This window comes from Erinaceus europaeus, chromosome 19 (genome assembly GCF_950295315.1).
Source record: "Erinaceus europaeus chromosome 19, mEriEur2.1, whole genome shotgun sequence".
Classification (NCBI taxonomy): Eukaryota; Metazoa; Chordata; class Mammalia; order Eulipotyphla; family Erinaceidae; genus Erinaceus; species Erinaceus europaeus.
In genome coordinates, this window is record NC_080180.1 from 2,795,959 (window position 1) to 2,823,441 (window position 27,483).

At 51.6% G+C, this 27,483-nt stretch overlaps 2 protein-coding genes across 3 annotated transcripts in view; one reads left to right on the plus strand and one right to left on the minus strand.

The window, feature by feature from the left end:
- The window catches only part of KCTD3 (potassium channel tetramerization domain containing 3), a 44,672-nt gene extending 32,894 nt beyond the window's left edge, over positions 1–11,778 (plus strand). For both annotated transcript variants that reach the window (XM_060178443.1, XM_060178445.1), the window contains exons 11-18: positions 3,400–3,487; positions 3,625–3,741; positions 4,829–4,999; positions 5,662–5,817; positions 8,719–8,815; positions 9,393–9,577; positions 9,658–9,796; positions 10,247–11,778. In XM_060178443.1, the coding sequence (XP_060034426.1) occupies positions 3,400–3,487; positions 3,625–3,741; positions 4,829–4,999; positions 5,662–5,817; positions 8,719–8,815; positions 9,393–9,577; positions 9,658–9,796; positions 10,247–10,808 (1,515 nt within the window). In that variant the 3' untranslated portion in view covers positions 10,809–11,778. The remainder of the gene's footprint in view (positions 1–3,399; positions 3,488–3,624; positions 3,742–4,828; positions 5,000–5,661; positions 5,818–8,718; positions 8,816–9,392; positions 9,578–9,657; positions 9,797–10,246) is intronic.
- A 3,103-nt stretch (positions 11,779–14,881) lies between these two features.
- Positions 14,882–24,557, minus strand: LOC103117326 (usherin-like). Its single transcript, XM_060179214.1, has 5 exons — positions 24,512–24,557; positions 24,149–24,393; positions 18,738–18,809; positions 18,080–18,292; positions 14,882–15,484 (listed from the first exon to the last, which is right to left on the minus strand). The coding sequence occupies exons 1-5, from the start codon at positions 24,555–24,557 to the stop codon at positions 15,395–15,397; spliced, it is 666 nt and encodes a 221-aa protein (XP_060035197.1). The 3' UTR covers positions 14,882–15,394.
- Positions 24,558–27,483: the final 2,926 nt, after the last annotated feature.

Below are 27,483 nucleotides of genomic sequence, written 5' to 3' on the forward strand. Positions count from 1 at the left end.
CGTCCCCGGGGCCTAGGGCTCTGAGAGCCTGGGGAGAAGGGACGAGCGACTATGCCCACGAGAACGAGGGCTTCCGTGGGGGAGCCCGGGCCTCATTTCAGACAGACGTGGACGTCGTGTGTATGGGAGGAAAAACGGTCGTGACCGTGGGCTCTCCCTGCAGGTGCAGCAAAAGGCGTCATGCTCGCCACCCCTCAAGTGATGAGTGAAGGGCCCAGGGATGGGGGGCCATGATCTGGGTGGGCCTAACCATCACGTCGGGGCACGTAGGGTCCTTCCACTGCTGATGCTTGTACTTTTCACAGCTGTGACCGGTTTCTCTGAACCATATCGTGACTTTGTGAACCTCCAGCAGCATGTTTCTTGATTACCGTCAGCATCTTAGAACCCACACATGGTGGTTTTGGTATTTTTGAGATCCTGAAAATGTACTAGTGCCCTCAAGGTGTAGATAACCTACCTACGTGGTCCCATATATAAGCCGGTGCTTCCTGTTTGGTGTCTGCATGAATGGAGAACCAGATCTGACAGTAGGTTGGTTCCCACTGTTCACAGAGACCTTGGGAAAGCTGAGCATTCATGCAGCAAACAGGTCTTGTACCCAGCTGGCTACATTCCCCGCAGAGCAGAGACAGTGTGTAATGACAACTCAGTGTCTTAAGTCCGGATCCGAGCTGACAGTGGCCCACGGCTGACTCCTGACTCCTCGGACTCTGCCGGCTGAGGGGGTCTGAGTGGGCCTTGAGCGACAGCTCTGTCCAGCGCCAGGAAGTTACGTGCAGGACAGCTGGTCCAGCTGGGCTTCAGTGCTACAATCAGAATTGAACTGAAGTGTTTGAGCCAGATGAACAAGAGAGGCTGGTTTACCCTCAAATACATTGTGGAATTCTGTGTGTGTGTGTGTGTGTGTGATGGTTTCCTAATACAAATTCCAGAAATGCTAATGACATTTTATAAAAGTCTTGTATCTTCTATTTGGGTAAAAAAAAATGTTTATTTTTTTATTTTTACTGGTTCAGGTTTTTTTGTTTCTGCTGAGTGCTCCTAACCCACCAAATTATTAATCTCAAGATTAATAATCAGTTGTGTTTGTTGTCAGACAGGTTGCGAGGCTGAGCCACGTGACGGATCAACAACCGTAGGCATGGCTTCTGAGTCAGTGGAGTCTGTTTAAAGTTCTGTGAGGAATGTGTCACACATGTTTGTGTCTCAGATCAAGGCAGGACATGGTGGAAGTTCGCCAGTCAGTCAAGAAGTCTCCTCCTTTCTGAGGGTCTGAGAACTCTGTTTATTCTGAGTCCCCCTGGCCGAGGCTGAGCTTGGATGGGGAACGCGGACTCTGAACTGCACTTGGAGTGTGTTTCTTTGGTCTGATGGTCAATGCTGGGCCACAAGTGTGAAATGATGGTTTTTCCACCTCGAGACTGCTGTTAAGAGATTCTGAGGGACTTGCATAGCTCGGGAAAGCGGGCTGATTGTCTTTTGTTTGTCAACTATTTAAGTTGGCACGTGAGTCCCCTTGTGTTACCTTGGGATTGAGTATCCCACTCCCGCCTCCCCTCAGCCGTGTGACTGAAACAGAGCCCTACTCAGTGTGGCTTCTCGGGTGCAGGGGAAAAGGCCACAAATTGGAGGGAAGACTCAGCAGGCCCAGCCCTCTGTCCTCTGTCCTCTTTCGTGCCTGGCACTTTGTTCTCCCACACTGAGGCGTGGGCATGAAAGGAAAGCAGCACTTGTTCAAGGGCTGGCAGGGAGAAAGGCAGAGAGGCTGTAACTGATCTCTGCGCCCGTCCACAGGGGATGGCCAGCGAGGAAGCGGTCTTAGATGTGCCTTGGGAAGCTCCTCTCTGATTGAAGAGAAGGGAACTGACTCGTGGCCCCATCACACACACACCCCCCCCTCCCGTGAAGAGCCTGAGGTAGAGTGGAAGCAAACCCTCTTTGGAGCTACGAAAGACGGACCCGGGGGGGGGGGGGGGGGGGGGCTGGTGGTGTGCAGAAGCCTCCCTGGCTCAGACATTTTTGCTTCTGACCCTGGAAGGTTTGCAGTGTTTGCCCTCTGCCGAACTCGGAGGCTCTGCCGGGCTGGGAGCCTGACCCGGGCTCGGGGGGTATTAATTCAGTCTCTGCAGAGACCTTTTTAGCAAAACTCAGAGCGTGTTTGACACCAGAAGGGACAGAAATTGGGGTCACCTGCACTAGTGCTATGGAAATCATCGTTTCCACATTGTAGCTTTTTTTTTTTCAATCTCCTTTTAGCTTGGTTTTTAATTTCATTAATTGGAACTGGAGCCTCGTGCATACATGGCTTCACTGTTCCAAGATGCTTTTTCATTCAGGTGGAAAGATACAGAGAGAGAGAGAGACTCAAGTCCTGGAGCTTCCTCTGGGGCCATAGCGTCTCCCGTGTGGTGCCCAGGTTCAGCCCTGGGCACTAGGGCACATGCCCTTCCCTGTGGGCTAACGTTTCAGCCCCCCAGGATGGAGCTTTACTTCCAGTGTCTTTTTTCAGTGGCAGCCTGGGTCCTGTGCTTTTATACCTACAACCTCAGGCAGCCCTGTCCCTTACCTCACCTTCTCACAAGCTTCACCTGTTTCTTCCCACATGTCCTGGATCTTTGTCGTCCCTCCCCCACACACACACCTGTGATGGCCTCAAAAGCCCCACGGTAGTGGCTTTCCCAGGCTTCTTAGCCACAGATACCGAGGGGGCTGTCCACCTCCCTCTCCAGGCCAGGACCAGGCCACTCGGATGACCTCGGGCACACCGAGCGCTCATGTTAACCTCCTCCGTGGACGCTGAGATGCTGCTCTGTCCAGCTCGCCACAGAAGCGCTTCCCAGCCCCCTGTCTGACCCTCAGAGCCTTGTCCCTCTGAATTCACAATGGAAGTTCTGCTGCTAGAATGCAGCTGAAAGTGTCAGATGAAACTGTCTTGGAGGGCCTTTAGCGTTCCCTGTGTGTGTGTGTATGTGTGTGTTCAGGTGTCTGAAGAAAGAGCTCATTGTCGGGGGCCGGGCGGGGCACACCCAGTTAAGCTCACACATTGGCGAGCACAAGGACCCTGGTTCAGACCACCGCTTCATGAGTGCTAAAGCAGGTCTGCAGGTGCATATCTGCCTGTCCCTCTCTCAACATCTCTCTGTCCTATCTAATGAAAATTAGGGGAAAGGAAAAAGGAGAACCTGGCACTGGGAGAGGTGGATTCTTAGTGCCGGCGCCAATCCCCGGCAATGACCCTGGCAGCAGTTAAAACAACAACACCCACCAAAGTTCATTGTCTAAGTCAGACTTAAAATTGCACGTTAGCGTCCTTTTCATTGAGCGTAAAAACGTTTGAGTGCACTGAACAGAAATATAATAATACATATCACTAACATCGAAATCTCACCACCCCAGGTTCAAGATGTCGTTCCAATAACCAGCTACGACACTGCTGGGTCCTTCCTTCTACTGGGTTGTAACAACGGCTCGATATATTATATAGGTAAGTCTCCGCCCCTTGATGCAGTTCTGTCGAGCATAGATCTTACAGTGCGGTCGAGAAGACATTGCCTTCCGAAGCCCTCGGCAGACCCAGCGTTTACGGCACTGTGACCTGTACTCGGCCGCTTTATCTTCCAGACATGCAGAAGTTTCCCTTGCGCATGAAGGATAATGACCTCCTTGTGACTGAGCTGTATCACGACCCCTCGAACGACGCCATCACTGCGCTCAGCGTTTACCTCACACCCAAAACAAGTCAGTGCCCGGCAGAGTTTCCAGAAATGCTCGAAGTCGTCTGAGATGTGTGCTTCCTCATTGCTTTCTTACGCTGAAGCAGACTGGGTTCTTTTTGAGACCCGCCGATACTGAGGATCCCATCTGTTAGCATAAAGTTTCTCGTCAGGTTCCTATTAAAGTGACATGGAACCAGTAAGCAAGGAGTTAGAATTCCCCCGTTTCCACTTTGCAACAAGGAGCCTGACTATTGTCGTTTTGAATCAAAGCATGGCCTGCAAAGGTTGAGGTGTCCACTCTCTAGCTTTTCACAGAACATTTTCTGACTCCACTCGAGTGAGATTCACTTTCTTTCCAATTTAACTAAAGAGAGTGAGAAGGCAGGATTTCTTTGTGGGGTGTGTGTGTGTTGTATGTGTGTGTATGTGTGTGAATACCTAAGTAGGGTGTGAGTATTCTTGGGCACGAGAAAGCCTAGCTTGCTGTCCTTAGGTGAGGCAAGAGGTCCTGAAGCTCGGAGGTTCTCTGTGGAGCCCTTAAGGAACACAGGTCCAAGGGCTGCAGCCTACCTTTAAATATGTGATGGGCCGGGCACTCGTTTAAAACGCCGCCGATGAACGTGGCCTGTGCCCTGCCGGTCGTGTCTGATGAGGAGAGCCCAGTAAGGACAGTGGGCTCAGGGAGTATCACGGACGCCTGCCTCGGGGCTGCTCTTCGTAACCCTTCTAACTTCTCGCCTGGTAATTCTGCGGCCATGTGTTGGGAATACCCTCATCTGGCTGTCTCAGACAAGCCAGGTGGTTATGCTTCAGTCTGTCAGTGAGGAGTAGCGGCAGCTGGACAGACCTTGGGGGCCAGAACCGCTTTAGCTCTGCCGGAACCTTGAGCATGGGAGGCCTGCAGGACTCCGTGCTGGCATGAGGGCGCTTGGCGGAGCTCAGAGGTGGGGGTGTGTAGGGAGAGCAGAGAGGCCTCTGCGGTCACTGCCAAGCTGGCCCGGGAATGAGGCGGGCACCTGGCACAACCCCTGGACTCCCTGGACGCGGTGCCCTGGGGGCGCTCTCCTACCTGAACCCCGTCCCCCGTCCCCCTGGCCCGGCCTCTGCAGGTGTCAGCGGCAACTGGATCGAGATCGCCTACGGGACGAGCTCCGGGGCGGTGCGAGTGATCGTGCAGCACCCCGAGACCGTGGGCTCCGGCCCGCAGCTCTTCCAGACGTTCACCGTGCACCGCAGCCCCGTCACGAAGATCATGCTGTCGGAGAAGCACCTGGTGTCGGGTGAGTGACGTCGCGTTGCATAGGGCCACCGCCTCTGGAGATCTGGGGCTGTGGCAGGCGGACGCCCCGGACGTTTGCCCTCCGTCCAGTCCTTCCGGCCCTTAGTCCTTAATGGTGCTCCTGTTCTGTTTTGCCTCCGAATATTGATCACAGTTGGAACGTTTTTGAGAACTTGGTTTTTCACATGTGAATTCGTGTAAGTGGTCCAGTGATAACATTGACAACGTGTATTGATCATGTTTGCTTTCGAAAAACAGTAGAAGCAGAGTATTTGAAGAAATCACTGGAAGAAAGTACCATCTTTTACAAATTGATTTTTTTCCAAGGGTTCGAGTGAACACAACACTGCTTAGCTCTGGCCTGTGACAGTGCCAGGGACTGAACCCCGGGGCTCTAGGTGTCTCCTGGTGCATGCACGCTGAAGAAACAGCAGCCCCCTTCCTGCTGCGCAGGTACCCCGAGGGCTCCTGTAGCCAGCCACAGCTTTGCTCATGTCCCTTCTGTTTGCAGCGAGCTGCGCCCCACTCAGTGCGCTGCCGGCTCGTTTCCATTTGCCGCTGAGATGCGTTGCGATCTCCTTTGCTGTGCGTCATACTGAATGAAAGTTGAGGCGAGTTAAGGCGGTCGTGATGACGCCTCCCCGTGTCCCGTTTCTCTCCTAGTCTGTGCAGATAACAACCATGTGCGGACGTGGACGGTGACGCGGTTCAGGGGCATGATCTCCACGCAGCCGGGCTCGACCCCTTTAGCCTCCTTCAAGATCCTGTCCCTGGAGGAGACAGAGAGCCACGGCAGCTACTCCTCCGGGAATGACATCGGTGAGTCGTGTGCCGTGCGGCTTCAGCTTTGAGATCCACTTAAGACAGGGATCCAGTGCGTCTTTCTGAATCAGGCCTATAATCTCACAAAATGTAGAGCAGAGTTTTTTTTTTTTTTTTTTGAAAAGTTGAAAGCTACTTGTTCATCTTGTTAGCATTTTTATCTAAAAAACACCCCAAAATACTAGTCACTCTTGTGTACAATTAGAAACAGTGGAAAACGGGGATATTTTTCTCCCACTACTAGTAATTGATATGAAATTTGAATCTAGATGGGGCTGGTGTTCCTTTTGACAGCGGTTCTCACTTCAGGGAATGGTATGTTGCTGTCTCGAGACACCCTGTGTGGGGAACACTCAGACACTTCAGAGGGACAGATTTTCCTCAAGGAAAGACATACATACCTTGCATACCTCTGTACTTTGAATAGCCAATTCTCACACCTTTCTGATCATTTGGAACACACAGAAATTAGCACTGATGGAAAAGCAAGAGAGTACCTTAGGATAATTTTATTAGAATTGCTTTACATGGAACTTAAATTTATAACCATCCAGAGTAAGTTCCTATGGTAACAATTTTTTTTTTTCCCTCCTCCAGGGTTATTGCTGGGCTCGGTGCCTGCACCATGAATCCACCGCTCCTGGAGGCCATTTTTTTTTCCCCCTTTTGTTGCCCTTGTTGTAGCTTCGTTGTGGTTATTATTATTGCCCTTGTTGACGCAATTCGTTGTTGGATAGGACAGAGAGAAATGGAGAGAGGAGGGGAAGACAGAGAAGGGGAGAGAAAGATAGACACCTGCAGACCTGCTTCACCGCCTGTGAAGCGACTCCCCTGCAGGTGGGGGAGCCGGGGGCTCGAACCGGGATCCTTACGCCGGTCCCTGCGCTTTGCGCCACATGCGCTTAACCCACTGCGCCACCGCCCGACCCCCAATTTTCTTTTTTTTTTTTTAAGAGAAAGATTGGAGAAAGGGAAAGAACCAGACATCACTCTGGTCCATGTGCTGCTAGGGATTGAACGCAGGACCTCATGCTTGAGTTTTATCCACTACACTACGGTGATGATTTTGGTGATGACTTTTAATACCTTTAAAGAAGATGAGCTATTAAAAAACAAAATGAGTCAAGTACAGCCTTTGTGTAGTTAGAAAAAGAAATGTGCTGAGCATTTATTGACCAGCTTTTACCATCGCTTTGCGCACCTAGTTTCTGACCGATACGATCGCACATACATAAAGCTGTGCTTCGAGAGAGTAGTTCTTACTTTCAGCTTTGAGATGTAATTGATAGGTAGCATCAGGAAATGTTGACCGTGTCCTGCTATGGCTTCTGGAGTCTAGACATGTTGTGAACACCCAGGTACAGTCAAGTGAGTGGGGGAACAGGAAGCATTGTCAAGTGCAGAGACACCGGGGGAGATGGCGGGAGGCTGTGAGTGAGGTGAGGCGATATGTGCAGTTGTTTGACTAGCCAGGCAGCTCCACTAAGTAGATACCGCGTTCCCTTAACGCTGGCGGAAACTGATGTTCAGCGAGCACTTGGCAGAGGTCTTGACATTTGAACCGAGGCACGAAGAGTGGGTTGGAGCCTGGTAGGTCTTGGAGCGCACTGGCCTAGGACATTTAAGGCAGGAGAGACACCATGTTACGAGAAGCCACATAAACCTGGTTCCCGGTGTGCTGGTACGAAGTGCAGGACCTGAGAGTGGGTTGGTGAGACAGGTCAGATCAGCAGAACGTGTACAGTGTGAATGAAAGGATTAAGAAACAATAGTGAAACAGTCACAGGAAGCCGGAGAGACTTCTTTCCACTTTAAGCCCAGTTTCAGCAAGCTAGTGTGGGTGGGCTTTAGATTGCAACGGAGGGGAAACATGAGAGAAGACAGAAAAGTACAAAGGCCGTGATGGGTGTAACCCCCCCCACACACACACACACACACACACACACACTCCCTCAGAGTTGGGAGAGAGATCCAAGGATAGTTTCTCTCAGGAAAGAAACAGATCCATCTGAGAGAGAGGCTGGGGGCACTCCTTCATGCCCTGTCATTTCTGTCAATAGCGCCATCTCATCGTGACTTACAGAACGAGGGCCAGCATGCATTTTAGTAAAATGAGGCGTCACAGGTTGGTCTGGTTGTTGGGCCACTGCAGAGCTTAGTGAAGAGCCAGGCAGGTTGAGTTCAAGCTCCCTCAAGGAGGACTCCAGAGGTCGGAGATAACAGGACTGACTGCCTTTCTGTGGTCGTTACTGAGGGCGACAGTGGACGCCGTGCGTGAAGCAGCGCGGTTGCTCACTGATGGGTACTAGGCACGATTTCACAGCTTAAGACTGTCAGCTGCAAAACTGCCTTGTGACTAATACATTTATTTAGCTGGTTAGTACAAAAGGAAATGAGAATCTCCTGTGTAGATTTTAGGTGAACACACTTTGTTACGGCTAAGGATTTTCCACACCGTGAGCCACGCGTGTGCTTGCTGAGCATGATGTACATCATCCGAATAAGGAAACAGAGACCATCTTTAGGTTGGGAACCTGGCAGGGAGCTTCAGGCTCCTCCTTAAATTAGATTTAATGCAGTCGGACTTCAGGAAGTTTTTCTAAAAACTAAACAGTACATAAAGTAACGGTCTATATACATCATTTTTTTGAGACTATAAAGAACTAAGCACATTGCCAAATGAAACACGTCTTGACAGGACTTACTAGGTTAGCACACAGTCTGGAAGCACTCTGTGTTGACTCCAGTCTTAAATGCAAAGTGAAACACTGCATTTTACTTGGAATAAATATTGTCTGTGATAGAGATTATTTTCTCTTTGTTTGGTGTGGAGCCGGTTGTAAGAATCCAATGAAATCTCTGAGCTTTTCTGACCTTCTCTGACCTTTTCTGACCCAGGGCCTTTTGGAGAGCGAGATGACCAGCAGGTGTTTATCCAGAAAGTCGTTCCCATCACCAACAAGCTGTTTGTGAGGCTCTCATCTACTGGGAAAAGGTAAGGCACGCCGCTTGTTTCGCAAAACACCGGCCCACTACCACCAGAAACGTTGAGAGAGAAGTCTTGTTCACTGCCTGTGTGTGTGGAAGTCCATCTGCGGTGCGCAGGGCTTGTTCTCGAGGCTCCCCATCTCTTCCCGTTACTAGTTCTTACAAGCACTGTTGGGGGGCTGGCTGTCTATGCTCTCCCACCAAGCCAGATAGAAGTAGGTTCCTTATGTGACCTTGAGGGATCATTTGCTGGCTCTGTGCCTTGGTTTTCTTATCAAACGTGGACAACTGTTCACATTATTTCATCTTTTATGAAAATCAATACTGTAAAAAAAATCGAAGATCATGAGCACATGTAATACTAAGCACAGGGATCCAGGTTTGAGTCCTTGCTCCCCACAGACAGTGAAGCGGCGTATTCATAGTGCTGGCACTGAGCCCCAGCGATAGCCCTGGAGAGGAAAATAAGTAAATATTATCCTAGTGGTGGCCTTTTCAGACTTCAAGGCCTTTCTCCAGACACACGCCTTGCGTTCTCTGTCCACCTGCCTCCACACATTCAAAACTGAGGCGTTGCCTTGCAGAATCTGTGAGATCCAGGCCGTGGACTGCACTACCATCTCCTCGTTCACTGTGAGGGAGTGTGAGGGCTCCAGCAGGATGGGCTCGCGGCCCCGGCGCTACCTGTTCACGGGTCACACCAACGGCAGCATCCAGATGTGGGACCTAACCACGGCCATGGACATGGTCAACAAGAGTGAGGATAGAGGTGGGCTCTGGGGACAGGCGCCATCTGAGGGCCCGCCCGGCCGCAGCCCGGTGAGTGTAACGCCTGTGTGTCGTCCTCAGATGTGGGGGGCCCGACCGAGGAGGAGCTGCTCAAGCTCCTGGACCAGTGCGACCTGAGCGCGTCCCGCTGCGCCACTCCCAACATCAGCCCGGCCACCTCCGTGCTGCAGCACAGCCGCCTCCGTGAGTCCAGCTCCAGGTGGGTCTGAGCGGCCGTCCCACTACGTTGCAATGCTGGTGCTCGGCCCTTAGTAAGAGTTCTCACTGCGTTTCCCAACCCTTTGCTGATCCTGGAAAAACACCTCTTTTTGGCTTCTAGCTTAGGGGTCCCGACAGCGTAGAGGCCTAGCCTCTGTGCCCGAGTTTTTCCAGGGCTGGAAAGATAGGCAGCTCACCGGCTCGCGTGCCACGCACACAGCTTCTGTTCCGGTGCCTCAGGGTTACAGTGACGGAGCTGACGGCCGTGTCTCACATCCAGACCCCATGTTCTAGAAGTGCACCTCCTCAGGTGCCCCGTTAATGTGGCGTCGTACGGGACCCCTTCGGTGTGTCACACACACACATGAGAAGACACACTGGTGTCGACTGGCAGCTTAGCGAGACGTGCCCCTAGGAAACCTCAGCTGTGTTTCCTACACTTGTGCCGCAGCCTTCAGCTCCAGCACCACGAGACCATCCACGAAGCGGCCACTTACGGCTCCATGAGGCCTTACCGGGAGAGCCCTTTGCTGGCCAGAGCGAGGAGAACCGAGAGCTTCCACAGCTACAGGGACTTCCAGACCATCAACTTCAACAGGAGCGTGGAACGCGCCGTCCCTGAAAATGGTAACTCGGGTCCAGTGCAAGCAGAGGTGAAGCGGGCAGCAGGGGAGTGTAATGTGTCTGAGAGCAAGTCTCCTGGCACAGAGGCAAGGTGTCTGAGAGACCCAGAGAGTGGACCGGAAGCACCTAAGATAGCCGAAGGTGTCCTGGAATGTAAGCAAAGGGCATCAGAAGATGAGATTGAGAGCAGAGTAGAGTTCAGGAGGAAGGGAGGGTCGGACGGAGGAGGGTTCCTGGGGAGAAAGAGAGTCCCCTACCTGGCCTCCTCCCCCAGCACATCCGATGGGGGGACAGACTCCCCCGGGACCGCCTCCCCGTCCCCCACAAAGACCACGCCATCTCCCCGGCATAAGAAAAGCGACTCCTCAGGTCAAGAGTGTAGCTTGTGATAAGTCCCCTCTCTCCCACCCCCCCCCCCACCAAGTGTCGTTAAGTTTGAATGAGCTTCACTTGACTGCCTTTCAGTCCGTCTGCTTACCACCACGACCTTACAGATCAAAAGGGGACTTCATTTAGTATGTACAGAATCACCTGGAGTAAGGAAATACCATCTCTTGACCTTTCCCCCAAAATAAGATGTCTTACTTTCCCAAGTCCATCTAACAGCATCCGTAAACAAGACCCTTCCTGCATCTAACTGCTGTGGGTTTGGCGGTCTGGCTCCGTGTCCTAAGCGGCTGGTTTCCCGGGGAGGGCGGGGTAGGGAGCCGGCAGCCTGCATTCCTTTCCATGCCCCCGACTTGTCTTGCAATGTTACCGTAAGTGAATCACATACTCCTCTTTGGAATCTAGTCTCCCAGCCCTTGTTGTGATCGCAAAGTGTTTACCAGATACTCAGTGAGGTGCTATGTTTGTGAAAAACACTATTGCTGTAGAGAACCAGCTAACACTGCGTCCTGGAGGCCCTCTTCCCGGGCTCGGAGCTCTGAGGTCTTAGCGTCACCATTATTACACACTAACTGTCCACTGAACTCTAAAGCACTGGAGAGGAATAAACTCGGCCGAGTGCCCAGGAAGGAGAGAGCTAATCTACCTTATTCTCCCCCACTGTTAGCAAGATAAAGTGAGTTAAATGTGGACACTTGTTTAAAAGTTTTGGCGGTTGTAAAAATATTATTTTGAAGTGTAAAAAATTTTGTACATTTTTTTTTTCATTTAATTGGAATGATTTATCAAGGTTTTGCAAATAGGGTAATTTTAAATGTCAAGCATTAAGCATTTCTTGAGTAATGTATATGCTCCCATTCCAAGAACTAAGCAAATGGAGTCGAAATAAATTCTTTAAAGTTTACTATATTGCCAGTGGTTTCCACAGCCACTCTCTTTACTCATTGAGTCAAATAAAAATGGTTAAAACTATGCGTGTTCAGTTATTTAAGGAACAGCTAGCTGCCCTCTACCCATCTTACAAAGGCAGACTGCCTGGGCATCTGTGATGCTGGGGAGCAGAGCTGCCTCCACATAGCAGGGCAGATGTTACAGACCGGCCCTCCAAAGGCCTGGGCTTCTCAGCAGTCATAGCAAAGTGAGTGACTGACAGTAAAATCGCCTTGTGGGTCCTGGTGAAACAGCACGGGCCAAATGGTTCCCCGTACTTTGGGGCCAAGGAGCTCAGGGGGGTGACTTACCGGGTAGAGCGCGCAGGGCTTGCATGCATAAGGCCACGGGTCCGACCTCCTCCTCCGCAGATGGTGAAATGACGCTCTGGTTCCTCACAAAATAAAACGTGGAAAATAAAAAGCTTGAGCCCTCGACTTTGCGTCCCTGAGAAGGTGGTCCCTGCTCTCCCCACATTCATTATGAATATTCCTCTTGGATTTTCATGTCTGGCAACAAAAACTGTCCCTCACACCTGCAGATAACCAGTTCCTCAGGAAGGTCCCGGAAGACTAAATGGAGAAAAGTTTTCTTTTTTTTTCTTTTTTTCCAATAAGTAGCCTGGGAAAATAGGGTTGAAGAATGCAGTGAGACCACCACATGGCAACAGGCATCTAACTGGCGCAAAGTCTTGGATGTTAGATCAACGTTTCTTTGAGACTTAAGCCCAGCAACAAGGAAAACAAAAAATAAGCCAGTGAGACTGTATGAAACCATAAACCTTTAACAGAGCTATTAAGATAAACACACCCTACATCACATCAAAACTAGTAACCCAAATCTGTACAGAGCTTACAAAACTCAGCAACAACAAAAAGGAAAAATGAGAAGACATACGCAGAACCTTCAGAGACAGCCAGATAGCCAACAGACATGGAAAACAAAGATGCTTACAGCCACTGATTATCAGCACATGAAGACAACAAATGATACTACCTCACACCTGAGAGAAAGTCACACATGGAGGACCAGGGCTGGCAGCATGTGGAGAGAAAGGGACCCTCTGCACTGGCAGTGGAAATGTAGATTGATGGAGCCCTGGTGCAAACTGACATGAGAAACAGATCCAGCATGTGACCCGGCCGGGGTCTAACCAGCGAACACAAAAACACCTATCCGGAGAGATCTCTGCACACACTCCTGTCCACGGTATGCCTACACAGTGGGATACTACTCAGCTAGAAAAAAAATGATGGAATCTCTTTTTGCCACATCTTGGGTGCAACTTAGACTAGTTGTCTCCTGCGGCAGCACCTAAGGAAAGAGGCTGCGAGGTGTTGGGGGACTTAGTACACTGTGGCAAAGAAGACTGATGGTGGGGGGGGGGATCTGTTTCCTCCAGTAAAGTGATCTGGGGAAAATTGGAAATAGCCCCCCCCCATCCCCCCGCAAGGCTGTTCAGCTACGGAGCCAACGTCTGAACCCCCGTCCGTCTGTGTGGAGCCCGTGCTCTGCGCCCCGGCCTTTTCATCCAGCCCCGCCAGGCAGAACTAATGGCCTGAGGTTACACAGCCCAGTGTCCAGGCTCACCTCATCCCTGGCGGCAGGAGCGCGTGTGGAAATAATCACAGTAGACGTTAACTACGGACTGTTGGGTGAGCCACAACACCCTGTTTTCTTGAACCAGCCCGCCTGCCAGACCTACCTGTAAACTACAGATACAGCTCAGCTCTTAACAACACTTTTTCACAAAATCAAGACTTGGTTCTGTTTAATTAGTAATCAAAGCGTCTTTAAGTCACATGATGCCCCCACATTGGGGGCAAAACAATGGACAGGTGGCCAAAATTCCTTACCGCCTGCCATGTATTTACAGGCTGCTTCCCTGACGCCAACACAAGGAATAGATCACTGAAGTGTACCGTAACAGATTGGTCACTTAGTGGAAATGACAGTACCCTACAGTTCCTAGTAAGGCTTACAGAAATAAATGACAATACCCTACAGTTCCTAGTAAGGCTTACAGAAACAGCTACGGACGTATCAACATTTCACCATGAGCAAGAGTTACACCAAGTCATTCTTAAATGATGCTGAAGACATGACCTGGACAACACGTTAGTCAGGGGACTGAGGACAGATCGAGAGGTTCGAGTCCTCCCAGGCTGCCTGCACGCACGCCACCTCTGCTCAGCACCAGAAACACGTGGGAGCCTTGGATGGGGGTGACACCTTGGCCCCAGCCCAAACCCAAGCACCACCAGCTCTTAACACTGAGGCAACACTTCAAGAGGGGCTTGGCATAAGAGACCACATAAAGCAACCAAACAAAATCTTGGACTTAGCCAACAAATACAAGTAGGGTTCAAAGCATGCAGGGCAAGGCTCTATCTGAACGACAAGAGTCAAACGTCAGTGATGTGGCTAACAGAATTCACGACAAAGCGTCTAGTTACATGGTACTTTCTTCAGAGAACGCTTTAAAATCCCCTGTACTGGGAGTCTGGCGGTGGTGCAAACTGCAAGGAAGGGCAGGAGGATCCCGGTTCGAGCCCCCGGCTCCCCGCCTGCAGGGGAGTCGCTTCACAGGCGGTGAAGCAGGTCTGCAGGTGTCTGCCTTTCTCTCCCCCTCTCTGTCTTCCCCTCCTCTCTTCATTTCTCTCAGACAACATTCCTATCTGACAACATCCAACAACAACATCAATAACAACAACAATAATAACTACAACAACAATAAAAAGACAACAAAGGTAACCAAAAGGGAAAATAAATACAAATTTAAAAAAAAATCCCCTGTACTTCTCTGGTCTCTTAAAGTATCTGATTACTTTTTGTTTGTTTTTAATGAGAACGAGGAGTACTGGGGAGATGGCTCACGGAACTTGCACGCAGGGGTCCCGGGTACCACCCTGGCACTCCCAACAGCCACAGGCAAGCAGTGCTCTGGTTAAATGGAAATGAGTTCCAGGGGAGCTGGGTGGGTAGCAGCGGGTTAAGTGCTTGTGGCCTGAAGCGCAAGGACCTGCGTAAGGATCCTGGTATGTGCCCCGGGCTCCCCACCTGTAGGGGAGTCGCTTCACAGGTGGTGAAGCAGGTCTGCAGGTGTCTGTCTTTCTCTCCCCTTCTCTGTCTTCCCCTCCTCTCTCCATTTCTCTATCCTATCTAACAACGACGACATCAATAACAACAACAATAACAACTCCAACAATAAATGAAAAACAACAAGGGCAACAAAAGGGAAAATAAATAAATTTTTTTAAAATAATGAGCCCCAGCCCCCAACTACAGTCACAGTGAGCAGGCCCGGATGAGGATGCCTGAAGAGGGGGCGGTCCTTCCTTCCCTGCAAACCTGCATTTAGCGCAGCCACTCAGACCCCACCTTGGGTAAGGCTCACCTGTTCCAGCTTCACACAGTGTCCCAGGCCAGCCGAGAATCAAGTGGAAACGCAAACCCGGGAGCCACAGTGGCCAGGCCGGCGGTGCTCGCCCTTGAGAAAGTCAGGCTTTTTTACCCAGAAGACGACACTGCTTGGACCTCTGTCAGGGAGGGACAGTTCTGAAAGCGTCCTGGCCCTTTTCTTCAGAGGGTCACAGAGCAGCGGGCAGTGGCTCTTCATGCCGTGGGGTGTGAGCCTCCCCCGCCCAGGTTGCCTCCTTCACAGGTGGGTGTCAGTGAATGCAGTGCGCTCCTTCGTCACCGAGCTGAAACCCTTGATGGCGTTCATGAGGTCCTCTTCATCCACATACTGCAAAAGTAAGCCGATGGCCGTGGTCAGGACGCCTGCTGTCAACTGGACTTGCCGCCGGGTGACGGTCCGGTTGTAGCCAGCAAACTGAGAAGCCGCAGGCATGAGGTCCAAGACTTCTACCTTGTGCTTAACACTGAGGTGCGGCTTGAGCGGCCCTCGCCTCTGCCTGCGGCCCGTCACACACACAGGTGAGCCCTATCTCCCTCGATCCCTTGCCTTCACCTTCTGCATACACCTCTGGGAGATTTATACAGAGGGACAGAAGCTTTAGCTCATGGTGGGAGAGCTGCAGCCCATACGTGTGTGTCCTGTCTTCCTCGTGCTACTTACACAGCTGTGTTGGGGAGTCTGATGTGTCTGAACACAGGTCCCTTCTGAAGTCTTGGCCTCTTCAGAAGCTTCCACAGGGACCAGGAGGTGGTGTCATGGACAGTGTTTCTTGAATTTGATTTTGGTATCCTATGTGCTATGATACTCTGGTTCTTTCTCTCTCTCTCTCCCTCCCTCTCTCTCCCCCCCCCTCTCATAAACAAATCTTAATTAAAGACTTTCACCGAAGCCTGAAGCATGCTGTATACTGCCCGTGGCTTGTACTATCAACAGCAAGCGAGAATGACGAAGCAGAGGCATGTCATCACAGCACCAAGCAGGCCCAGGATTTTAAAGTGAGTAGAACTAGCATCTCTCTCAACTAGCCAGGGTGCTGCCTTTTCCCTTCTCACTGGCTGGGACTGGGAATCAGAGCCAGGAATCGTATCCCACATGACTTAGCCCTGGTTACTCATCATGACGTCATGGAACTCACCAGCTTCTCAGTGAAACAAGACTGAGGACTTGGGGGAGAGCTTAGAAGCAGATGGAGGTGTTGAACTCTGCCTAGAGAGTGACAGGGAGGGGCCCAGGTGGTGGCACACCTGGTTAAGCACTCACATCACAGTGCACAAGGACCCAGGTTCAAACCCCCAGTCCCCACCCGTAGGGGGAAAGCTTCACAAGTGGTGAAGCAGGGCTGCAGGTGTCTCTGTCTTTATCTGTCTCTATCTTCCCCTCCCCTCTCAGTTTCTCTGTGTGTCTATCGGATAATAAAAAGATTTTTCAAAAAAGAGAGTGATGGGGAGGGGGACACAGCGTAGGAGGGGCAGTGGGTCCAGTGGAATGACAGGGTGCAGACATCCAGGCAGTTGGCACAGGAAGAAGTTTGGTGGTTGGTAAAAGTCTGGCGCTCATTTCAGCCCCACTGGATTCAAGCAAATAAGCAGGTGATATTACATCAGCTTGTGGAGAAGCGATTATCTATACCCACTGGACTGAAGTGATAGAAGATGAAGCTCGCTCTTCAAACCTTTACCATTTATTTTGTCACTGCAAACGAGGGCGCAGCAGCTCTGTCGTCTGATACTCAATCTGTTTGGCCTTTTTATTTAAAGACTTTTTTTTTTTTTTCTGCCACCAGGGTTATTGCTGGGGCTCATTGCCTGCATGACAGATCCGCTGCTCCTGACCACTGATTTCTCCTTCTCCCTCTCCCTCTCCCCCTCTTTCTCTCTGGTAGAACACAGTATTTGAGAGAGGAAGGGGGGAGAGAGAGAGAGAGACACCTGCAGTACTTGCTTTACCACTTGTGAAGCTTTGCGCCTGTGAAATGGTCACACCTGCAGATGGACACAGAGTCGGGGCGTTCACCTGAGGTAACGTGCGCTTAGCAGGTGAGCCACTGCCTGGCCCCTCTGCAGATGTTTAGCCAGTGTTTGTAATGAGGGAACAGGGCATCGTTCCGGCATATGCTCGCTGCTGTGGGACTGAGCAAGGGCTTCTGTGCAAGCCCAGGGCTCGCCCTGCTGAGTCTGCTCCCAGCCCCAGGGTTCCTGAGTTCCGCACCCAGGAGCCTCTTAAGAGAAAGACTTCTCCCTGGACCCTGAACCTGAAGGGACTGTTTTAGTCACCCAGGTGCTAGTACTAGGCTCTGGGCTCCTCTCAGTGGTTCCCAGTCACCCGCCCAGTTAACCAAGTGGAGCCTGTTTGCCCTGCTGATCTGAGTGCTTGGCGAGCAAAGGGGTGGAGTCCACCCCGCAAGTCACCCTCCAGCAGCCCCAGCACTCAGCAGTGGCTGGGGAGCCCTGCACCCTGCACCCTGCACCCTGCAGGCAGCCAGGTCAGGCCCAGAAGCCCAGTGTGTCTGCACGTCCTGCCCCAGCTCCCTCCTGGCCTGACTGCAAAGGTCACAACATGCAGATGGAGGCAGATGTGACAACCGAAGACAAAGGCTGAAGCTCATCCCCTGAGGTCCTACCCTTCCCCAGAAGGGACTAGAAACTGGGAAAACCAGACCCCGGGGCTCTGTCTCTTTCTGGGCGAGTCTCCATGTCTACATGGCTCGTGCCTCGTCCTTTTCTGTCCTTACTTTCCCCTAATACGTTCTCTTCTCCCTGAAACCTGGCTGTATCTTGTGATTCTTCCATGTAGGAGTCAGTCTAGAACCTCACAGGTGGGAGCTGGGGAGCGGCCCGGTCAGCTGCACCCCCTCCCCACACACACACACACGCTGGGCCGTGTCACCAGGCAGAGTTCCAGCCATGACGACCACTGACTCACCAGTCCGCCTTCGTGGCCCATGACAGTCTCCCACAGCACGCCGTCCGTCAGCGCCTTCTTGTCGGCCACGTCCAGGAGCTGGCTGACACTACGGTGCAGGGTGCCTTGGGAGCAGGCCCAACTCGCCTGGCCCTGACCGGGGACAGAGAGGCTGTGGCTGCTCCTCAGACTCCCCGGGGTCCCTGAGCGGGGGACCCTGCTGTGGGCCAGTCCCTGAAAAGAGGGTTAACCGCAGGTGATTCCAGTCCAACAGGGGTGGGGTCAGAGCCAGCCCACCCCTGGGCCCCAGGTGTGAGAGCAGTCCTACTGCCAAATCCTGGTTTCCTGAAGGGACACGTGCCCCCCCCCTGCTGTCCCCTGGGGGCAGAAGACAGCCTCCAAAGTCCACCAGCTCAGCTGCCCACCTCAGACAGACAGACACACCCGCTCCTCGGTTCAGAGTGGACTGGAAAACCCTGCCGGCTGGTGTCCAGCTGGTTTATGATTTAATCAGTTCCGAAGACTCTGCCGGGACTCCCCCAGATCCAACTGTGCCTTCCCCCTGGGCCTGCGGGAAGCACCCACAACTGAAGCCAGACAGGTCTCCTCGTGGGGCCACATGAACCCCTCTGTGCTCAAGGCCATGCAAAGGACGGGGGGCGTGCAGCACGCAGGGTACCTCCAAGTGCATGGTGTAGCTTTTCAGGGTGACACTGCTGGACACGTCAGAGATGTCAGCCACAGAGTCAAACTGGGGGGGGGGGGAATTGGTCAGTGTCTGCAACAAAGGTCAGCTTCCTCCAGCAACAGGCACAACCACACCCACCACCAACACTCCCTCAGCCCAGACTGGAGGGGCACACACCTGTGCCTTGTGCTGGGGGGGGCCCTGATTATCAGAGGAGGATGTTCCTGCCTGGTATCTGGGGGGACTCTGAGGCTGGACTCTGTGCAAATTAACGGTAATCACACACACACACACACACACACACACACACACACACACCCCTCCCAGGCATCTACAACATTGTACCAAGTCAGACTCTGCCTCCAGGTGGGCGGGGAAGGCCAGCCTGGGCAGAGTCTGCTGTGGGGGCTGCAGGCTGAGTGTTAAGCTGGCTGTTTCCGGGGCATTCCGCAGTCTCTCCAAAGTGGTTCTACAGGTGGTGGGAGGCTCTTCAGGCCAGGAGTTAAATCACAAGTCAAACCTGCGTCCAGTATGGATGGATGACAGCTCAGCACTGGAGCACAGGACTTGCAGGAACGAGGCTCCCAGCTTCCCTCCCAGACGCTGCATTTGCCAGAGCTGGCCAGTGCCTAGCTGGTCTCTCCTTTCCTGGGAAACTGATCTTTAAAATAATACTGCTTGCAGGGTGGGGGTGGGGTGGGGGCACGCACTGTTGGCAACATTAAGGACTTTCATGGCCCCAAGGTTCAATCTCAAGTTTCATCAAAAATCAGAACTGAGCAGTGGAAAGTAAGTTACATTTGATCCTGGCTCTGCTTTGTGAGGTTCTGACGTGGGGAGTGAAGAGGCTACCTGCCCCCTCCCAGAGTGGATCCGAAAACCCTGCCAGCTGGGTTTACGTTATTTAATCTCTGGCAGACACTGCTGGGACTCTCCAGATCTTATTGTGTTCCCCATGGCTGAAACCAGACAGTTCTCAGGGCCCAGAGCCCCCCAGCAACCTTCACCCCACCTCTCCATCCTCTCCCCTGTAGGTGGGACGGTTCACCCCTGTCCCTGATGAAGCCCAGTCTGGCCCAGAGGCAGCTGTGTCGGGCCTGCGTGGGGCCGCCAAGGACTGATCGGTGGCTCCCCCCGTCCACACTCCTTTTTCAATATAACCGTCAGTTCTATTGCTCATTGAACGTTAATCTACCACAATGATTAGAAAAGGAAAGCTTGCTGAAGGGAACTGTGCCCCGATTTTAATCATAGATTGATTGCTAATATAAGTATATATTCATTTACTACTGGGCAGAGACAGAGAAACTGAGAGGGGAGGGGGAGACAGAGAGGGAGAGAGATGGAGAGGCACCTGCCGCCCTGCTTCACCATTCGTGAAGCTTTTCCCCCTGCAGTGGGGACCAGGGGCTTGAACCCAGGTCCTTGTGCGCTGTAGTGTGGCTGCTTAACCAGGTGCGCCACCACCTGGCAACTCTGAACTCTTTCACTGTCTTGGTTTTCCTTCTGTTCTCCTATCAACACTTTTGTACTAAAGCCAACTACAGTATGTTGTGAAGTCGAAGAACAGATTCTCTAGAGAAAGTGGGAAGATCAACTCTGGAGTGTTTAGGACCATTTGTACTTCTTCTGCTTGGGCAGCAATATGAAACCACCATTTGGGGGAAACAGGCTATTTTTTTTTTCCTTTAAGATTTATCACTGGGGCTCAGTGCCGGAACTACAAACCCGCTGCTCCTGACGGCCAGTTCTTCCATTTTACTGGACAGGACAGAGAGAAATTGAAAGGAGGGGAGATAGAGAAGAAGAGAGAAAGAGATAGCAAGTTTGCTTCTCCGCTTGTGAAGCTTCCCCCTTGCAGGTGGGGAGTGGGGACTCGAACCCCAGGCCCTTGCATATGGTAATATGTGCGCCTGAGCAGGTGTGCCACCACCCTGCTCTTGAAATAGACTATTTAAGAGCATGAATGGCGCCCCCTTTAAGACCTAAACAACACTCACATGCTAGTCACACGTGGGAGTTAGAAAGACACCAGAACATCCGTCAGCCCAGTGCAGGCAACTCGGGGGCTGGAAGCAGGGGTCTCGGGAAAACCAGCGCTGAGCCGTTTCCCTGACCACAACCTTCATTCACCTCAGGGGACGCAATGAAAGCTTCACCCCCACCCCCATATTCAAGCACTGGGGAGAGGGGTTTAAGCCTGAGAACTCACATCTGCAAGGTCTGTGCTCTACCCACCGAACCACCTCCCAGACCGCGGTACTGGAATTTCATCATGGAAAGAACACCTCAAACATCCACCAGAAGGGCCAGGTGACTCTTTTCCCCCTTCCTTCTCAAATTCTGTCTCTATCTAGTAAATAAATAAAAATATTTTTAAAAAAAAGAGCATCCACCCTGGGGGAGATATGGAAATATATCCTTCAGACAAAAGCTGTCTCCTACACTATTTCCCCAATTACACACACAAAACAGGGCTGGGATGCACTGACTTGAGCATGCATAGTGAGAACCATAAGGATGCCGGTTTGAGCCCCCAGCTCCCCACCTGCGGGGGGGGGGGTTCCTTCACAAGCAGTTAAGCAGGTTTGCAGGTGTTTTTTTTCTCTCCCTCCCTGTGTCTCCCCCCCCCATTTCTCTTTGTCCTGTCCAAAAAACAGCACAACAGTAGCAACAACCATAACAGCAGCAATGGGGGAAAAACATGGCCTCTAGGAGCAGTGGATTCATGGTGCAGGCCCTGAGCCCCAGTGATAACCCTGGAGGCCAACAACAACAACAACAACAAAAAACCAGAGTAGGACTGGGGAGACAGTGGTTCTGCAAAAGACTCCCATGCTAAGGCTCTGAAGTCCCGGTTCAGTTCTCAGCCTCACCATCAGCCAGAGCTGAGCAGGGCTCTGGTTTTTCTCCGTGTCTATATTTCTGTATCTATTCTGTTTCTGTCTCTCATTAAAATATATAATATTTTTAAAAAGTGAAAAATAAAGAACTTATTGATGCTCAGACCTCATTCAAGAGCAAGAAAAGTCATATTCCCAGTTAAGTGCCAGACTAGGGGGGCTGGGTGGTGGCACACCTGGTGAAGTGCATATTACAATGCCCAAGGACCCGGGTTCAAGCCCTCAGTTCCCACTTGCACAGGAAAAACTCCATGAGCAGTGAAGCAGGTGTCTATATTTTCCTCTCCCCCTTCCCTCTCAAGTTCTCTCTGTGCTCTATCGAATATAATAAGTGAATAATAATAAAAGAAAGAGCCAGACTACGGTTTTTCTGAATGTTTCCCAGAGTCTTTGGTCTCCAAATCCCCAACCCCAGGCCACACGCACACACCACCACAGTCGAGGAGGTTCACAAAAGACGGAACTGATCCTGTGAGTTCTGGAGGCTGGAGTCAAGATGCTGGTGCAGAGTGTCTGCTGGGGCCAGAGTCCCTGTTCCCAGAGGGCTCCGTCGCCCTTTCTCGGCACACGCAGGAAGGGACAGGGAGCTGGGGGTTCTTCTGTGAGAAGCCCGCCCCCACCAAGGAGGCCCATGGCTGGCCCGGATAGCTCTGAGTGCCTTCATGCTGGGCTTAGGGTTTTCATGGACTGGGGGTGGGGGCTCAAGGAACACTGCCTCCCTGCCATGCTGCTTTTCTGCAGAGTGACACCAGGGAGGGTCACACATACTTGTGACACTGTGAGAGGCCCAGCTTTCTATTATTTTTTTGAAAGAGACAGAAAGGTTTGATCTCCAGCAGCAGCATCAGCCAGAACTGAGCAGTGCTCCGTTTCTGCTTTTTTTCCCCTGCCCCCAGGGTTACCTCTGGGGTTCGGTGCCAGTACTAGGAATCCACCGCTCCTAGCAGCCATTTTTTTTCCTTTCAATTTCATTTCATAGGTCAGAGAGAAGATGAGAACGGTGGGGGAGATCGGGGGCGGGGGAACGGGGGGAACGGGCGGTAGCATTACCGGGTTAAGCACACATAGTAGGAAGCACAAGGATCAGGTTCAAGCCCCGGCTCCCCACCTGCAGGGGAGTTGATTCACAAGCAGTGAAGCAGGTCTGCAGGTGTCTGTCTCTCCCTCTCTATCTCCCCTTTTCCTCTCAATTTCTCTCTGTCCTGTCCAATAAAATGGAAAAAATAGCTGCCAGGAGCCCTGAATTTGTAGTTCTGGCACTGAGCCTCTGCAATAACCCTGGAGACAGAGAGAGAGACAGAGAGAGAGGCAGAGAGAGACAGACAGAGAGGCAGAGAGAGAGACAGAGAGAAAGAGAGAGGCAGAGAGACAGAGGCAGAGAGAGAGAGACAGAGAGAGGCAGAGAGAGAGAGAGAGGCAGAGAGAGAGCAGACAGAGAGAGACAGAGAGGCAGAGAGAGACAGACAAACAGAGAGGCAAAGAGAGAGACAGAGAGAAAGAGAGGCAGAGAGACAGACAGAGGCAGAGAGAGACAGAGACAGAGAGAGGCAGAGAGAGACAGAGACAGAGAGGCAGAGAGAGAGAGACAGAGAAAGAGAGAGGCAGAGAGACAGACAGAGGCAGAGAGAGAGACAGAGAGAGACAGAGACAGAGAGAGGCAGAGAGACAGAGACAGAGAGAGGCAGAGAGACAGAGACAGAGGCAGAGAGACAGAGACAGAGAGAGAGACAGAGAGAGGCAGAGAGAGACAGAGACAGAGAGGCAGAGAGAGAGAGAAAGAGAGAGGCAGAGAGACAGACAGAGGCAGAGAGAGGCAGAGAGACAGAGACAGAGAGAGGCAGAGAGAGACAGAGACAGAGAGAGGCAGAGAGAGAGAGACAGAGAGGCAGAGAGAGAGACAGAGAATTGCAGACTTTTCTTCAGTGCTTATGAAGCTCCCCCCTGCAGGTGGGGGGTGGGGTTCCAACGCAGGTCCTTTGCACGGTAACGTGTGTTTAAACCGGTGCACCACCACGTGACCCCCCTGCTAGTCTTTCTCTCTGTATCTTTCTCTCATTGAAGTAAAATAAAATATTTAAAAAGAAGAAAAAGTGGGAAGAGAAAGAGGGAAAGATACAGGGACACCACAGTACCACGCCGCCCTCCGCAGCACTGTCAGGCGGTGCCGGCACCCTAGCCCAGCACCTGGCTCGTGGCAAGGTGTGTGGTGCACTGTGAGCTCGCTCTCTCTCTCTCTCTCTCTCTCTCTCCACCCCCATATTTTGAGAAAGAAGACAGGCCAGAGCGCTGCTCAGTGTTGGTGCTTGGCTGAGCTAGCTCTGCCCCGACTGGCCCCCGTTACCAGAACCCTCCATGAGCCTAAGGCAGTCACAGCTGAAGACACTGATCTGGGCGTCAGGTTGATTGGCTCTCAAGGACACACACACAATGGTCAGCATCCTCCAGGCCTAGTGGCCAGACCTCCATCTGTGTTGGAACGACAGCTGTAGCGCCACCTACCAGCTGGGTCTCCCCGGAGGGGTAGCCGCTCTGGGCAGATGTCCTCTTCTGCAAGGCCACCAGCGGCGGTCTCTCCCGGACGTAGGGCTCCTTGTGTATCTTCCTCTGGAGCAGCAGGGACAGGAAGATGGCCAGCAGGACCAGGGCTAGCAAGGCCACCAACACAAAGAACCACAGCTCGCGGTAGAAGGCCGCGCCCTGGAACCCCGAGCCCCTCTTGCCTGCCGGCGTGGTCAGCGCCAGACCTGCACAGAGAGGTGGGTCAGCTGGAGAGGCCTGCGGTGACTCAGGCCCGGCTGCTAAGGCAGCTGACAGAGCTGGATAATGTTTGCACCTGTCTGAGGCTCAGGCCTTGGGGTCAGCCTCTTGCCCGAGGGGGGGCAGGCACCATGCCGCCCAGGTGGGCCATCGGGCTGCCTGGGGAGGGGCGGGGAGCTAGCAAAGCCATCATCACAGTCACCTGGAGATGCTGGCCTGCAGCTGTGTGGGGGACAGGGTCTGCCCTTCCGGGGTGCTGGGCTCCCTGGGCACTTGCTGTAACACACAGGCTGCATCTGGAGACCCGGACACCCTTCTCTACCGTGACATGAATAGCCTCCGCCTGTCACAGCTGGCTAGGATTTTGTCAAATTAAGATCTATTTTAAAGAATTTAGTTATTAAGCAGAGAGAGACAGAGAGATGGAGAGAGAGACAGAAAGAGAGAGAGAGAGAGAGAAGGAGAGGGAGTCGGGCTGTAGCGCAGTGGGTTAAGCGCCTGTAGTGAGAAGCACAAGGACCGGCATAAGGATCCCGGTTCGAGCCCCCGGCTCCCCACCTGCAGGGGAGTCGCTTCACAGGCGGTGAAGCAGGTCTGCAGGTGTCTGTCTTTCTCTCCCCCTCTGTCTTTCCCTCCTCTCTCCATTTCTCTCTGTCCTATCCAACAATGATGACAATAAGAATAACTACAACAATAAAACAAGGGCAACAAAAGGGAATAAATAAAAAAAAAAAAGAGGAGAGAGAGAGAGAGAGAAAACCAGACCACCTCCATTCAGGCCTATGTAGTGCTGGGGATTAACTCAGCAACTTCTGCACATAGGTTTTGAATGTTACAGCCGCTCCAGCAGAGGAGCTGCCATTTACTTATTCACTCTATTATTATTATTATTGTTATTATTATGACTCCTACTACTGCTACTGCCACCACTGCTACCACTATCACCATCACCACCGCCAGAGCACAGATCGCATGGCGCTGCCAGAGTCTGATCTGGGGCCTCTGGCTTGCAAATCCTGATCTTGAACATACCTCGCTACCTTGCCGTTTTTGCTTTTCTTAAATTTTTTTGTTTTCTTTTTCTTTTTTTTTTTTTGTTATTGAATAGAGACCGAGAGAAATTGAGAAAGAAGGGGGGAGATAGAGAGACAGAGAGACAGAGAGACACCTGCAGACCTGCTTTGCCGCCTGTGAAGCGACTCCCCTGCAGGTGGGGAGCCAGGGGCTCGAACCGGTATCCTCACTCCAGTCCTTGTGCTTTGCACCACCTGCGCTTAACTCACTGCGCCACCGCCCGACTCCCGCATTTTTTTTTTCTTTTAAAGAAAATTCTTTAGATGTGGTGATCTTCTTGATAAGGATTCACAGGTTCAACTCTATTGCAGAATTTGGGGACAGGTTTATTGATAGCAAAAAGCAATCTGTATAATCCATATACATGACATGGTTTACTTGGAATTTAAAAATAGGCGATGCCACTTCTTTTTCTTACATTCTTTTTTTTTTTTTTGCCTCTGTGACTTGGTGCTGGCACAACAGAGCCACTGCTCCTGGCAGCCACTTTTTTCCAGTTTATTGGACAGGACAGAGAGAAATTGAGAGAGTAGGGAGAGATAGAAAGAAAGACAGACACCTGCAGGCCTGCTTCACCACTTGTGACGTGAATCCCTGCAGGTGGGGAGCCGGGGGCTCGATCCCGGATCCTTGCACTTTGTACTATGTGCACTTAACCAGGTGCACCACTGCCCCTCTCAACACCATTTCTGTTCTACTGGAAAGAATTGGATATTTCTCTAACTTGCCCTTGGAAATTCTAAGTATCACACAGGTTAGATTTGAAGATTATCGTAGGCCAGGGAGATAGCTTAATGGTTATGCAAGACTTTTATGCCTGAGGTTTTCAGGTCCTGGGTTCAATCTCAGGCACCAATATAAACCAGAAGTGATTAGTGCTCTGGTTTAAATAAAATAAAATAAGATAAAATAAAATAAAATAAAAGCATGCCCAGAAAAGTCACAAATTCATCTTTTTACCTAGCTTTCCTTACACTGGCCCTTGCACTTTGCACCTTATAGCTTAGCCTGCTGCACCACCGCCTGGCTCCCTTTACCTAACTTCCTTGGTCTTAACACTCAATCATCACCCTTTATGATGGATACAAAACATAAATTTCCCATATTTCCTTTTTTTTTTTTTTTGGATTTGAAATCTGGAGTAAACATTAGAACATGCCTCCTCCCTCCCCACAATCTTTCCTTGAACTTCTGCAAATCACATTTTTGATAAACAAAGTCAGACGGCTCTTTGCTGACAGCACATGCAGTTGGGAAAAAGCTGAGTCCTGCTTTTCTGCACCTCCAGTGTCAAGGTCTGTCATTATAGGAGCTTTCTCTACCTCCTTGCCTGATGCAAGTTTCACCGGGGACTTTAAATTTTATTTCTCGCAGCTTTCACACAGTTCCCCCCATCGAATCTAAGAAGCCTGTGGAAGACCCGTCTATACGGGGAGACACTTTCATGTTTCTCTGGGGAAGTGGGCAGGCTCCATGCCACACAGAGGACTGGAAGGTTTACCACTGCCTGCAGATGTGTCGTATTGGATGACGGGCGTCTTGACGCTTCTTCTGTCTGTAGTGCAGGTGATCTCCAGAAAGAAGGCTAGAGATAAGGGCTCGATCCCTCCACGGGTACAGCTGTGGGTAGGCTTCTAGAAGGCCAACGGGTCGTAGCAAGAAGCAACCTGGAAGCAGCATGGCAGAACAAATGCTCATCTCGAACTTTAAAATGATCAGGAAGCACAGCTCTAGCTATTGCAGTCATAGCTTATCTGTATGCAGCAGAAGTTAGGGATTGGGAGTCGGGCGGTAGCACACAGTGGGCTAAGCGCACGCACGTGGCACAGAGTGCAAAGACCGTCGTAAGGATAGGGGTTCGAGCCCCCAGCTCCCCACCTGCAGGGGAGTCGCTTCACAAGTGGTAAAGCAGGTCTGCAGGTGTCTGTCTTTCTCTCCTCATCTTTGTCTTCCCCTCCTCTCTCCATTTTTCTCTGTCCTATCCAACAACAACAACATCAATA